Genomic DNA, 14,639 nt, shown 5'->3' with positions numbered 1-14,639 from the left:
CCAATTTCTTGGAAGTAAATTAGCCATAATTACAGTACAGGAAAACCTTAGCATCAAGGAAAATCTTCAGCTTCTACAGAGTGCTCTGAAAGAGATGCAGATGCTCGTAGAATTGAAAGACAAAGATTTCCAGCAAAAAATTGAAGTTTCTTTGTATTCTCAACTTATTCTGCCAACCCTTTCCACTGATGAAAAAATCAGGCTTGTAAAAGATATATATTCTCAATATAATGGTGCTTTTGAAAGTATCTGTGGTCCCATTTGTGCTGTTATAATTAAGCATGGTAATCTCCTTGAAATGCTTGAGGTTGCTATTCAGAATTTAATGAATACACCCGTGCCGTCTCTTCAAGTGAGTGAGCTTCTCATGACCAAAGAAGAAATTGCTAAAGCCCTTCCAGACTCCAATCCCTGTTCATCTGACACTTCACCACCAGTCAAACAGAAAACCCGCAGTTTTTCTGTTGTTCCCACTTCTTTTTCACTTACTAAATTCATGCGGATAATTCATTGTAAAAAACAAACATCTAAGGATCCAGTTCAGTTGGCTGCAGAAATCATGGCAGAAGCTGTTCAGATTTTGAAACCATCTTGTGAACATTTCCAAAGATATATTAAGGTGGCTGAAGAGTATGTCACATTGATCATTGACAAAAAGCAATAAACCAGAAGACAATTGCTCAGCTTTTAGAAATTTACTTCTCTTTACCCAGCAAGAAAGTTGCAAATAAAAAAAGAGAAAACTTCTGATTGGAGTATGTGTATTCCCATCTATAGTGCCAACACAGGCATATGTATATGGTTTGGCTTCTGTTCAAAATTCCCCTTAATAACTTTGAAGTTGTTTTTTTTTTAATCAATTCCCTTGAAATGGCCTTATCCTCCTTTACTAATTCTTCCCTGTGCGACTTCTTCTCTTCTGCTTAATTATTTTTACTGTATATATATGGTTTTCATTTCTTCATCACATATCTATTTTTCTCCTTTTAATAACTATCCTCATTTTTCAATTCCAGTTAATTCAACTTTACTCAATTATAAATAATAATGTGACAAAGGAAATCCACTTAGCATCTTCTTCTTTCTCACTCTGGTTTTTTTTCCCAAAGTAAACATACTCAGCATCTTGATTTGAAAGCATTTGTTTTTGCCTGGGAATTCCCATCGTTCGCATATATTTGAATTTGATGACAAATAATTCCGTCTCCAGTAAATATCACAGTATCAAGACACAAAATGAATCTGATTTTGCTCCTCAAAGCAAGTTCAATTGAATGATTCAAGAAGATAGGCTGAATCCTTTTTTTCATCTCTCCTTGGTATAAAGCTCAATTTTGGTATATACCATATGTACATATGAGCAAAATCAGTATTAGTCCCCTAGCTGACTCACAAAAATTGAACATGGGCAATCAGTTCCTTGCATCTGATTTCTTAGGACAACCCTAGACAAATGGCATATTTATATATTTGTATTTTTCTTATGTTTGTGTTAACGCCATAGACGAGGGGTGTCAAATTTGGATTGTCACGGCATCATTACATGATGTATTGTGACATTTTTCCCCTTTGCTAAACCAGGCATGGGCACGGCCAGCACATGACACATTTGGCCCACGAGTTTGACAGCCCTGCTGTAGACAGTCAAATATTTAGACATAGAGTAGGAACATAGCTGTAGAAGTTTTTGGATGGAAGAGATTGTATAATAGGGTTATTTGTGCTTAAAGATAATTTGGAAATATGTTCTCGGCCTTCTATTAAAGCAGAAAAACAAAGGCTGCTTTAGGGAATAGCAGAAAGGTGCTAATTCTAGAACTTGAAAACAAATATAGCAAAAACCTTAGATACTAGGTTGATGTGAAATACAAGAAAGCTACTCCAGAAAATTTTATTTCATGGGCAATTTTTTTCAGGAAAAAAACAATTGTTTAAGAAATATAGCCTTCAGTCTTTTAGTCTTAATGAATACACCAAAACCTGGAGTTCAGGGGGGAAAAAAGTTGCAATTGGGAGGTAATTAGCATATACATTTCTAATGCAACCCAATGAAGAGAGGATTTATTGGCAGTTGGCTGCAACATTCCCTAACAGTAATTGAAGTTGCTGAATCTGTTTTTATAGAAACCTCCACCTACAGCACATTAAGCCAAGGAAAGTCTCATTATAGCAAAATCTTCCCTTCCTTTCCTTATCAATTTTTCCTCTTTATGCCAGTTGTATTTCCATGATTTTTTTTAAAATTCTCTACTTATTGGCCATTGCTCAAGGATGCTTTTCACTAACTTCCAACTGTGTTTCATTAAGGGAAATTGACAATTTGAATGGATGAAGACAAACCATTAGAAATATAATCAAGTTAAGTGGTTCTTCCTCATTAATCTTTTTTCTTATTTCAGTGTATCTTAAAGCAGATGCTTGTTGCAATCCTAGTGGATATTCTGTTGGACATAATTCTTAATAAACATCTGTGTTCCGGGCCCATTCCAAGTGCTTTTTTCCCTTTATACTCAGATGAGTACAATAGCCATGACCACATATGTTCCAAATTGGAAATGTAAGAAGAATATGTTAAATCCATATTTCAGCATCCTTCCTTAGTCATTAAATGAAATGATCATATGTTGTCAGCAAAATAATGGTAATGAGAGAACAAAAAACCAAAACAAGCCTTTACATTTGTATCACTATATTCTAGTTCCTAATCAGGAACATGTTTAATCCCATTACAGTTAAGGACTATATCCTCAGCATAGTTGAGGAATGTGTTTCTTTGAAATATTTGCAATGTACATAAGAATTTTGTATTATTTATTTTTTTTATTTAAGATGCTTCTGTGACCAGGACAAAAACATGAGTGTGCATTGATGAATTGATGTAAAAATTTATGAACTTATATAAGAAAAACCTTATCAACAATACCCTCCACCTTCATAGAAATTCCTTCTATCACATCGCAGTTTGAAATGTGAGAACATTTAGCATAGCATCTCTTTAGAATAGAATAGAATACAATACAATAGAATACAATAGAATACAATACAATACAATACAATACAATACTTTATTGGCCAAGTGTGATTGGACACACAAGGAATTTGTCTTGGTGTAAATAATCTCAGTATACATAAAGAAAAGGTACATTCGTTAAGAATCAAGAATCATAACGTACAACACAATGATAGTCATAGGGTACAATCAACAATCAAATCATACTAGGAAACAGTCAATATAAATCATAAGGATACAAGCAACAAAGTTACAGTCCTACAATCACAAGTGGGAGGGGATGGGTGATAAGAAGTGATGAGAAGATTAACAGTAATAGTAGTGTACACTTTGTAAATAGTTGAACAGTATTGAGGGAATTATTTGTTTAGCAGAGTGATGGCTTTTGGGGAAAAAACTGTTCTTGTGTCTAGTTGTTGTGGTGTGCAGTGCTCTATAGCGTCGTTTTGAGGGAAGGAGTTGAAACAGTTTATGTCCGGGAGGTGAGGGGTATAAATATTTTCACAGCCCTCTTTTTGACTCATGCAGTATACAGGTCCTCAATTGAAGGCAGGTAGGTAGTAATTGTTTTTTCTGCAGTCCTAATTACCCTCTGAAGTCTGTGTCTGTCCTGTTGGGTTGCAGGACCAAACCAGACAGTTATAGAGGTGCAGATGATAGACTCAACAATTCCTCTGTAGAACTGTATTAGCAGCTCCTTGGGCAGTTTGAGCTTTCTGAGTTGGCGCAGAAAGAACATTGTTTGTTGTGCTTTTTTGATGATGTTTTTGATGTTAGGTGTCCATTTTAGGTCATGTGATATAGTAGAACCTAGAAATTTGAAGGTTTCTACTGTTGATACTGTGTTGTCTAGTAGTGTAAGAGGTGGTAGTATGGGAGGATTTCTTCTAAAGTCTACCACCATTTCTATTGTTTTGAGTGTGTTCAGTTCCAGATAGTTCCGGTTATACCACGAGGCAAGTTGTATAACCTCCTGTCTGTATGCAGATTCATTGTTGTCTCGAATGAGACCAATCACTATTGTGTCATCAGCAAACTTCAGTATTTTAACAGATTGATCATTTGAGATGCAGTCATTGGTATATAGGGAGAAGAGAAGTGGAGATAGCACTAGCCTTGGGGGGCCCCTGTGCTGATTGTACAGGTATCGGATGTAATTCCGTCTAGTTTCACCTGCTGCTTCCTGTCTGTTAGGAAGCTTATGATCCACTTACAAGTGTGTTCAGATACCACTAGTTGGTTTAATTTACTTAGAAGAGTGTCTGGAATGATGATATTGAATATTTTACCATAGGTTTCCCCAAAAGTGACCCTCAACTTCCAATTACCTTAATAAATTTTTGCCTTCCCTTTCCAAGAAATGTCACTCATGTTTCAAGAAATACTGAAATTTATAGAATTGCTAGCAGACTGTGTTAGTACTTACTTGGTCCTCAGAAAGTAGAAAGTACTTCTTTCTTATCTTTAAAGTGAATATGTTGCTCTTAAAGTCTTGTTAGTGAAATAGAAACAAGATGCTATTTTTGTTTTTCTTAAGCTGCCCCACACCAGTCACTCTTTGTCCTTGGAGATGTCACAGTTGGATGAGAAATGACTATATTCAGATGCTTCCAAAGTAACGGCGATAAGCTGTAGGAAATCCCACTATTTCAGAGTAGTAGTTACAGGGTGCGTAATGCTCACACTGTTCTTGCCTCATCTCCATCGGGGACTTGAACATTTCATAGTACCTGAAGTACAGGAAGAAGATCAGAGGGAGAAGCAGCAATACTGTGAAACTATGCTGGAGGCTTGACTTCATAGCCTTGCACTGTATCCAGGGCCGGGAACTTCCAGGAGGGCCATTTTTCACCTTCCCAAGGGTCCAGAGCAGAGATGATATTCAACAGGTTCTGACCAGTTCTGGAGAACCGGTAGTGGAAATTTTGAGTAGTTTGGAGAACCAGCAAATACCACCTCTGACTGGAGATTTTACAGTATCCTTCCCCTGCCCTGCCCACCAAGCCATGCTCAGAGAACCGGTAGTAAAAAAATTTGAATCCCACCACTGGTCCAGAGGCTTCCCTCGGGCCTCTGGGAGAGCAAAAATGGCCTCCCCTAGGCCAGAAAATGGCCTCCAGAAGCTAGAAACATGCTTGTTTCGCTACTTCCAATAGGGCCATTTTTTGTCTTCCCAAGGGTCATTTTATTCTTTGAAATAATTTCTAAAGGAATTTTTCTTTCAGCAAATTGAAATTTGGCAGAAAAAAATATATTGCTGGTAACAATTAACACTAATTTAGAGTTTATTTTTTCTTAACTCTCTAAGGCTGATTCAGTGTTATGATGCCAGTGAGAAAATGATTGACTATTATACGATGGAGAAAGAAATCCACGTAAATTAGAACAAAATGATGACATGCAGGGATCAGGAACAGAGTGGGCCAAGAATTAGTGGAGTTATCCCAAAAAGTAGAACCTTGAGATCCCAAAAATAAGGGAGCCAGGTAAGCCTAAGTGATGGATATTGAAGGAAAAACATGAGTTTCTATAACTTGGGCAAAAGTGAAGAGCAAAACATGTGGATCAAAACTGCAAGAGAAATTGTATTCATCCCCAGAACCATGATGACAGAAGCAAGATGTTACAAGGCTGTAGGAAATACAGGATCATAATACTCTAGATCTGAGTGGTAAGAACGGCTAATTGGAAGGAACATAAGGTTTCTTGGCTGATGAGAAGAACCTTAGTCCCGAATGTACTTAATAAAATAAGCAAGTTTTTTATTGGCATCATTGTGGCCCCTTTCAGTTGTACTAGAAGCCAGAATATATATAACTATCTCCAGGAGTGGGATTCAAATTTCTTAACAACCGGTTCTGTGGGTGTGGCCTAATTTGTGGGTGTGGCTTAGTCATGTGACTGGCTGGGTGTGGCTTGCTGGCTGGGCATGGCTTGGTGATCATGTGCTTGGGCATGGCTTGTATATAAATATTATAAATATTTATATAAATATTGAATTTTTTATAAAAAAAGAGCAACTTTTACCCAAAATCAGGCAAAGCAGGCAGGCAGATTGAGTTGCTTACAGAATCATAGATTCATGCAGAGAGCTATCTTTCTGCAACCTGCTAGCTGAGTCACATAACATTTGCTAGCAAGCAAACTCACAAAATTAACTCACAACACACCATGTATGTAAACATTGAATTTTTTATTTAAAAAAAAGAACAACTTTTACCAAAATCAGGCAAAGCAGGCAGGCAGATTGAGTTGCTCACAGAATCACAGATTCATGCAATCTACTAGCTGAGTCTGCACTGAAAAATAAAAGTTTCAGTCCTAAGGAAGGTTCAGCTCTGCTTTTAAGTTAGCTAGAAAGCAAGAAATCCAATGATTTCCTGCTTTCTAGCTAATCTAAACTGGAACAGCAGAACAGCTGTTACACTGAATATCATCTTAAAAAGCACTTTTTCTTCTGCGCAATGATATTTAAATTAGTCTTGTTAAAGCGAAGAAGAATTAATTTATTTCCAGTAGCTATGGAATCACACATGCTGGCATTTCAATGCTTTTCATAATCTTTGCATTCATCTTTTCTCAGTTACATTGAGAATTAATAATTACACATATCTGCATTACCTTTCAGAATATGGGTAAGCCCTCTTCTGTCTTCTAATAAAGGTATTTGCTTTTTCCTGATCAATTTTAATTCCTGTTGTAAATAAAATACATTTAAAAATGGGAAAACAGTTTTAAATGCCAAGCACAAAATAGTTTCTGAAGTTAAAATTCCTCTCATGCTCTAGATTGGGTGGGAAACCTGTAGCCCTTGAAATTCCAGTTGCTTTTTGTGAACGGACACACAGCCAGTGGCAAAAACCCTCTGCCCAATTGTACCTTTTTGGAGTCTCCCTTCCCCACCTTTTAGGGAAGAACTTGGCTGGAAGCTGAAGTTCTAAAGGCAGTGGGCACATAAAAAACACATTGGCATTTGCAAGCAATAGCACAAAAAAGTTGGCAGTAGCCAGGATATCAGGAGCGGTGCAGCCAGCGCCACGGGAACTGGAATATCAAGAACTAGGTTAAGTGACTTTCGACAGTGTTGTGTGATGTGGGAAACAGTTGTGTATGGTCATATAAAGAACCATAAAGATATACGACTATAGCAATAGGACAATGAAAGAGAGTAGTTTTGTATCGAGCTAGATTAGAGCATACAAAAAGGAACAGAAAAAGAATGCAGAAGTATAGCATACATAAAAATAAAACAAATACTGACACAAGTGATAGGATACTAAATACCAGTATTAAGTGCTAAGTAGGGTAGGAACAAATAAGGTAAAATACTAAAGTGTAAATCTTTGGACTTTGTAAAAGTTTGATAATTTAAAATTCCTGCTTACAGGAATTGTCTCACCTATTTAGTTTATAGAACCTCCCCTAAACGGAATGTATGAAACCGAGAGTTCCCTTTTTCTGGCTTGCCGCTGACAACTAAAGATAAGGTTCCTGTCTGTTTGAGGTAGGAAGTAGGTGAAAGTTTCAGTGTAAATTGTGAAATAGAAGTAGCAATTAAAAAATAAAACTCGTCAAACGTCTCCCATCCTACTCTGCTTATGTGAATGTTGTGGCCCTTACCTCCCCTCAGAATACAAAGTGTGTTCCTCTGCAAGCAAATATTAAGGTTGAGAAATGGAGTGTTTAGTTACAGGACATTGACTGAAAGAAAATCCTGCCGTTTCTGTTCAAAGCCCCAACTTCTCACAGTCTAACTACCTATCCAGGGACATGATTATGACAAAGTAGCATTTCTATATTCAGGAAGTAGGAATTCTCTGAAAAATAGCTTTGAGACTGATTGTTTGGTGTTATGGAGCTTCTACAATGTCCAGATATAAAGAACTGTCAAGTAGTGATTTAGTGGCTCAATATGCTCCATTTATTGGGCAACATGTCTTCTCCAAAAGGAAATGTAAATACAGTGGTTCTGTCTAGCAGTCATAATTGTGAAAATATTCCTTGAACCAGAGTATTCAAAATTTATATTAATATGCCACATCATATTAGTGTTCAGTGTTGTACACTAGAGGTAGTCCTCAACTTACCAACTATTCATTTAGTGACCATTCAAAGTTACAGAAGCACTGAAAAATGTGACTTACAATCAGTCCCCCCACTTAGAATCAATACAGCTTCCCCACAGCACATGATCAAAATCTGGCTGCTTGGTGCAGTGTCCTGAGATCATGTGATCACCATTCGGGAACTTTTGAGAAGCAAAGTCAATGGGGAAATCCATATTTGCTTAAAGACCATGTGATTCACTTGACAGTTGCAGTGATTCTCCTAACAACCGTTGCAAAAAAGATTCTAAAATTGGGAGCAACTCACGTAACAATAGCTTTGCTTAATAATGGAAAATTGGGGCTCAATTATAGTTATAAGTTGAGGACTACCTCAGTGGTGGGATTCAATTTTTTTTACTACCGGTTCTGTGGGCGTGGCTTGGTGGACGTGGCAGAGGAAGGATAAAATAAAACCTCCAGTCAGAGGTGGTATTTGCTGGTTCTCTGAACTACTTAAAATTTCCGCTACCAGTTCTCCAGAACTGGTCAAAATCTTCTGTATACCACCTCTGGACTACCTCTATCTTGTGTCACACATGAAATATCAGGAAGCATTGAATATCACAGATAAATGTCTAATATTCTAGTCAATGAATTGCTGAGACCTTTCAATAAAATGCCAGTGGTATTTTGGAGGAGAAAAATCATTTAAATTCTGTTGAATGGCCAAAGAAAACATATGCCAGACACATCTTTTTTCCCCTCCTTTTAAAGATGAAGACATCTTGTGAGATCTTGTATGTTAGCCTTAGTTCTGCCTTCATCAAATAATATTTGAGGAAGCAACTCTAATCCACAAAGTTTATGCTACAATAAATCAGGTAGGTGCCAGGAGAGTTATTTGGCTGCAGCAGACTGACTTGGCCACCATGTTCTGAGAACTTTTCTTAGTTTTTGCCAGACTATCTGGCAAGAATATTCCTATGTGTCTAGCCAATAGGACATTTATTCATCGGGGGACTAATTTGTGCCTAATTTGTGCCACAAACCTAGTTTGTGCCAGGTCTCTTTTAATACATAAGAGATATGTGTTAAGTTAGCTACTATGGACCACATGCTTTCCTGTAAAGTTTCTCCATGTTATTTGGCTCTCTGAAAATTCAAGTATTACAAACAATAGTAGTATTTGTCATTGTAATTGGTCTACACATGGAAAATCAAGGAACTCTTAACTTTCCCCATCTAGTTCAAAGGATTGGTAACATATTGGAACTGAGTCCCATCATTCTCAGGCAGCCTGCATTGTCACCCCTTTCTCAATAAGTTTTCAGTGTCTTTTCTAAAGAGGTGGATAAAAGAGGTGGATAAAAAACAGGCATCATAAGTAAACAAGCAAATACACACACACACACACACACACACACACACACACACACTTATCTATCTATCTATCTATCTATCTATCTATCTATCTATCTATCTATCTATTTCTTCTACCTATACACACACCAGATCTATTAGAATTTGTAATGGGGAATTACTTACCTTCATCCAAAGCGTTGGATGAAGCTTTAAAAAAAGATAGATAGTATGAGATATCTAATATAACTCAGAGACATTGTATTCCCACTCATTTAGGCACAACATACAAAACACACAAGTACTTGTTTTTACAGTAAAACATATTTATTGGCCAATTGGTGTTCATTCGTTAGTTCATTTGTTCTAAACAATTATTTAAATATATTCAAAAAAAATATTTTTCAGGGCTTTCTAAAGAAACCTATTTGTGTAAAATATATGAGATGCTTTCTTTATTCTGTCTAATAAATTTTAAAGCTGAAGAATTATGAAAAGGGACATAAAAATTATTTTCTTTTATACAGTGCCACAAAAATTCTATTCAATTGATCAAACACATTTTTTTTATTTTCTCTATTTTAAAACGTCAGAAAGAAGGGATTTGGATATAAATTCATGGTGAATGTTATCTTGACATTAAATAATCACATCAAGTTTTTTTTCTTCATACATAAGAGAAAGAGACTGCTCAAATGTTGATGGGATATACTGAGGTGTGTGTATCATTTTTCTTAAGTGAGAAAGTCAACTCTTCTTTCAGATTTATTTGAGCAGATCTCATATTAAGGATCCGACTGCTAATACCTAGATATGTATGGAGAAATACTGTAGGTCTGTGGCATGTTGCAGAATTGGTGAATATTGCAGCCGATATGCCATATTCCCTTACCTCCTTCACAACAGCAGGGGACTGTCAGCAGCAAGGCAAACAGCAGGAACATCAGGAGATTCATCCTGTTCTCCTATTCCTAATAGCGTTTTTCTGTTGCTTGAGCTTCTCCTGAAAAGTCCAGTAACTTCTTATAAGCTTTTGCCTTTCAGCCACCCCTTATATTCTGTGACTACATACATCAGGCTCAAAGCCAAGACATCTCTGGCCGTCTCTTTCTTGAGTGCTGGTTCTAATTCAATTTTTTTCATTTGGACTAAAAAGCCCACATCTGATTCTTGCAGTCATTTGCACATTTGCCTGAAACCAAAAGCTCCTGGCATTTTCAAAGAATCTCAAGGACTCCCACAAATGTATTTCAAACAAAAGGCAAATGACAAACTTGCTGCTGAAAAAAACAATTCATTCCAAATGGGCGGAAGATAAATAGTTGAAGATCCAAAGCTTCCTGGGGTTCGTGGGATGTAGGAAAGCAGTAACAAAATGTTCAATCCTTTGCTATTTTGAGGGCCCATGATTTCACTGCTAAGATATAGCAGAATGGAGGAGCATATAGAAAAGAATCTGGAAATGCCTCCACAGCTGCCATTGCCTCGTGAGTTTAGGAGACTGCTATTGTAAGCCAAGCCTTTGCTTTCTTCAGCACAACAGAGGAAACCGTGGAGAAAATCTTTAGCAGCATGGTTTGATTGTATAATATGCTACACCAAAAAGCCCAAGTACACAGCATCATCTTATATACACAACTTTGGTCATCTTTAATTTTGTAAGTGTAACTCCTAACCAAGTTCAACTCCACTAAGTTGCCCTTACAGAAAACAAATGTGTAACTGGAAATTCTGATTTCCATACATTAAAAACTGTGGCTTTTTTAGGCTTGGTAGAAATGTTAACATAGGACTCTGGTTAAAGCTGCATCAGCTGGTTAGATGGCAGAAAATGCATGCTTCTCTGATATTTAGACTTGGATGTTGTGTGGAAATTGCCTAAATTTCTAAGCATTACAATGCACCTGTATTGGCTACACTGTTCAAGAAAGTACATTAATGAAACTGAAGAGAATGCTTTATATTAAAAAAACATGTAAGTATACTTTTAAGTCCATTGAAACTGATTCACAAGCAGGGATGTAGACAGTTGGCAGCATTAACATTCTAATCTTCTTTTTAAAAGTAAAATTATATTTATTACTCTAGAGATAAAAATAAAAAAATCTTAGCACTACTCTCCAAAGTTAGTTTTATATGCAATAAAAATGCATTCCAGCTTGGAATGGAAAAAAATTGCCATTGTGGTTAAAAATTGTGGTTAACATTTCCTTGGAAATGACCACATATAATGCAACCAATTCCAATCCCTTTTTTTAAAAAACTAATTCAGGATGTCTAACCTTTGTTCTTTCAGTAGCTCCTTTTTTGGGACAGCAGACACTGTAAGGATATAATCTGAGACAACAAGCAGATCCACATTGTCTCCTTAGCTCATTGGCAGTATACCTATTTACCACTTCCTGAATATCAAAATAGATGATACATCCTCATCCCACTCCCAATCTCTTGCAGATACACCCAGTGCCTGTGTTTTCTATGTTTGGTTCAAAATTAATGTTTTCTAATGTCGCTTTTCAGAGTGTGAAAGGGTTTCCAGGAGTCTGTTTTATTCCAGTAGCTGCTCTGGCTCCAGCTGGCTGCAGGGTCTTGCATGCCCCTTCTCTTCCACGGACTGGTTGAAGATAGCAATGAATGAATACTTATTCCCTCTTGTTTTGATTGAAGTAGCATCTGAATTACAATGGTACTGTACAGAACCATCAAAGGAAAAAAATAAATAAAAAGGGAAATATGTTAGAAAAAGGAGATAACAATGTTGGGGAGAAGGAAGACAAGACATTCATTTATGGGAACATCTGGGAAATCGGGGGATTATTTGATTGTGCCATCAAATTGGTGTTGACTCTTAGCAACCACATAGAATTCAGGGGTGTCAACCTGACGGCTTATGGACCAGATGCGTCATGCAAGGGCCACACCCCTCCCAGCTCCGCGAAGGGGGGAAAACTGCAAAATATCACATGATGACAATGTGATGCCACAAGTTTGACATAGATCATTTTTTCTCCAGGACCAAAAAAAGAAAGAAAGAAAGGGGACAAGGGGATTAGAGAGGAGGAAGTAATCCCTAAAAAGAAAAATCAGGCACTGGAGCCAGACAAAAACTCTTTTTTCCCATGCATGGCTGAGAAGGGCAAGAAGTAAGATGACAATCTATCAAGTCTTGCATGAACTGCACTGAGCACCAGGTCTGTTGCTAACCCACTGCCACCCAGTCAGAAATTTCTGAAGTTGATTTAAGAAACAGATTGGAACAGATAGGAGAGAAGCACCTTAAACTACAAGGTGGATTGCTCAGAGATGGTTAACTGGTTGACTGTTGGGTAAAATCTTCCCCCTAAGAAATGTTACATGGTTCAGACAGCTTTCCAAAATTTTATCAGATCATGGTTTTAAAACAATTGCTCATAGTTTTAACACTTCAGGAAGAGGAAAAAATAAGGTGAATGAGAATAAGTTTACTGAAATATATTGTATCATTTAGTATTAGGGGGGAGGGAGTCACCATAAGATATACATAATATATAACATATAAATAAATTTATGTTAGGTAGTTGGTAAGGATTAGGAAACCAAGAACATTCACTGATAGGTCCTGAGAGCTGGAGATCTTTTTCAAACAGTTCCAATGAGAAAGCTTCTATGAAGCATATGCTTCTGTGTAGCTTCCACTTCAGAAGAAACAGAGAAAATATTGAGAATTTTCTGAAAGGGCTAAAAAGAGGAGGACAGCTTTCCTTTTAGAAATCTGAGAGGAGACAGATCATATTGGTGTGTTCTGTAGTTTTATTTAGATTCACATAAGTAAAAATAAACACATAATTGAAAAGACAGCTGTTGTATAAAGGAAACCAACCCTAAAACTAAGAACTTAATTATATGAGAGGATGGCACTATTTGCATAATACATTTAACTATACAGTGGATTCCACTTGATAAAAAGTGTCTACAAAAGAGGCCTAAAACGAGATGGAGCAATGATATCAGCAAGTATTGCAGGCCCAATTGGCAAAAGAAAGCTCAACTGTATTGTTAACTGTATTGTTAACTCCAGTTAACAGCAGTGTCCCCCAAGGCAGTGTTCTAGGACCCACACTCTTTATACTCTATATAAATGACCTTTGCGTTCATTTTATAAGCAACTGCATCTTCTTCACGGATGATGTAAAACTATTTAGCACCACCGACAATGCTACTTGTTAAGTTCGGATAATGAGAGGCTTGACCAGGGCAGTGCAACAAATACTTTATTTAAAAATAAAGGACTGATTGTGCTCGCCCCGCCTGGAACGGGTTCGCAGCAACCAGCGACTAACCGAACCCCGCAGCCTGCTTATATAGCCGGCTGCTGGGGATGGTCAGCCAATGGGGAAGCAGCAAACGTCCCCGCAGCGCGAGCGGACCTGAGTGGGAACTGTGGAGAGTTCCAGGGACATAACACCCCTTCCCCCCAGATGTGAACACGCATAATCGTTCAAATAAGCTGGAGGTCTGCGTGGGCGCCCTGAGCGACGTAACTCTGGTGAGTTGACCACTGGCCCAGAGTCCGAAGTGGATGGTTGAACTGGTGTGGAAACGCGAGCTTGCCCAGCGGTCTGCGTTGGCCTGGGAGTCGAACAGCTGACCGGTAACAGTGCGTCCTCGTTCGTTGGCTCGGGTGACATACCCGTCTGGTGGTCTCTGTCTGTGTCCACGCTCCTCGTCTCTCGTGGTGGTGGTGAGGGATCTCTGGGACTGAAGTCGAAGGAAGTCTGGTGTGGTGTCTGTGCGCTGGACTGTGCCCATGACTCTGCGCTGGTAATAGTGTCTTGGCGCTTACGTAGCTGGTCCAGGTGCCTTTTTCAGATGCGGCCGTCCTCTAGCTGGACTCTGTATGACCTGGGACCGGTGATGGCTACGACCACTCCAGGGATCCATAGGGGGTCTCCCGCATAGTTCCTAGCGAAGACACATTCCTGCAAAACAAAACCTCTGATCCCCGATGATGAAGCAAGGGGCGAGTCAGGGCAGTAATTTGGGTGAAGCCTATCTAACACAGTTCTTAGGCGTCTACCCATCAGTAGTTCGGCTGGGGATTTATTAGTGACCGTACACGGGGTTGAGTGCTGACTCAGCAAGAAACGGGACAGCTTATGGTGCCAGTCTTCTTTGCTGAATCTGGCCAATGCTTCCTTCGTGGTTCTAATGGCTCTCTCCGCCAATCCGTTGCTGGCAGGGTG

General features: G+C 38.2%; 2 protein-coding genes across 3 annotated transcripts; one reads left to right on the top strand and one right to left on the bottom strand.

Annotated features, from left to right (window-relative positions):
* Positions 1-7: 7 nt before the first annotated feature.
* C5H12orf60 (chromosome 5 C12orf60 homolog) lies at positions 8-664 on the top strand (the record flags this gene model as incomplete). The annotated part of the gene is made up of 1 exon (XM_087934686.1): positions 8-664. A coding segment is annotated over one exon (657 nt), but the record flags the coding sequence as incomplete, so codon positions are not given.
* Positions 665-1,889: 1,225 nt separating this feature from the next.
* Positions 1,890-10,912, bottom strand: LOC113434495 (matrix Gla protein-like). 2 transcript variants are annotated; one of them, XM_026697729.2, is made up of 4 exons: positions 10,310-10,912; positions 9,604-9,627; positions 6,632-6,704; positions 1,890-4,740 (listed from the first exon to the last, which is right to left on the bottom strand). In XM_026697729.2, exons 1-4 carry the CDS (start codon positions 10,371-10,373, stop codon positions 4,611-4,613), a joined length of 291 nt encoding a protein of 96 aa, XP_026553514.1. In that variant the 5' UTR covers positions 10,374-10,912; the 3' UTR covers positions 1,890-4,610. The 2 variants fall into 2 exon arrangements, with proteins under 2 accessions (XP_026553514.1, XP_026553523.1); XM_026697738.2 differs by lacking the exon at positions 9,604-9,627 and having other exon boundaries at positions 10,310-10,707.
* Positions 10,913-14,639: the final 3,727 nt, after the last annotated feature.

Source organism: Pseudonaja textilis, chromosome 5 (assembly GCF_049901715.1).
Source record: "Pseudonaja textilis isolate UNSWEBS1 chromosome 5, rPseTex1.2, whole genome shotgun sequence".
Lineage (NCBI taxonomy): Eukaryota > Metazoa > Chordata > Lepidosauria > Squamata > Elapidae > Pseudonaja > Pseudonaja textilis.
The sequence above is the reverse complement of the archived record's forward strand: the minus strand, read 5'-3'. Positions and strand labels throughout refer to the sequence as shown.

Coding starts and splice junctions, on each gene's coding strand:
- LOC113434495 (XM_026697729.2), bottom strand. CDS start 10,373: ATGAATCTCCTGATGTTCCTGCTGTTTGCCTTGCTGCTGACAGTCCCC. Junction 6,705..9,603: donor ATCCAACGCTTTGGATGAAG/GTAAGTAATTCC, acceptor TATTTACAACAG/GAATTAAAATTGATCAGGAA. Junction 4,741..6,631: donor GCTTACCCATATTCTGAAAG/GTAATGCAGATA, acceptor CCTGTACTTCAG/GTACTATGAAATGTTCAAGT.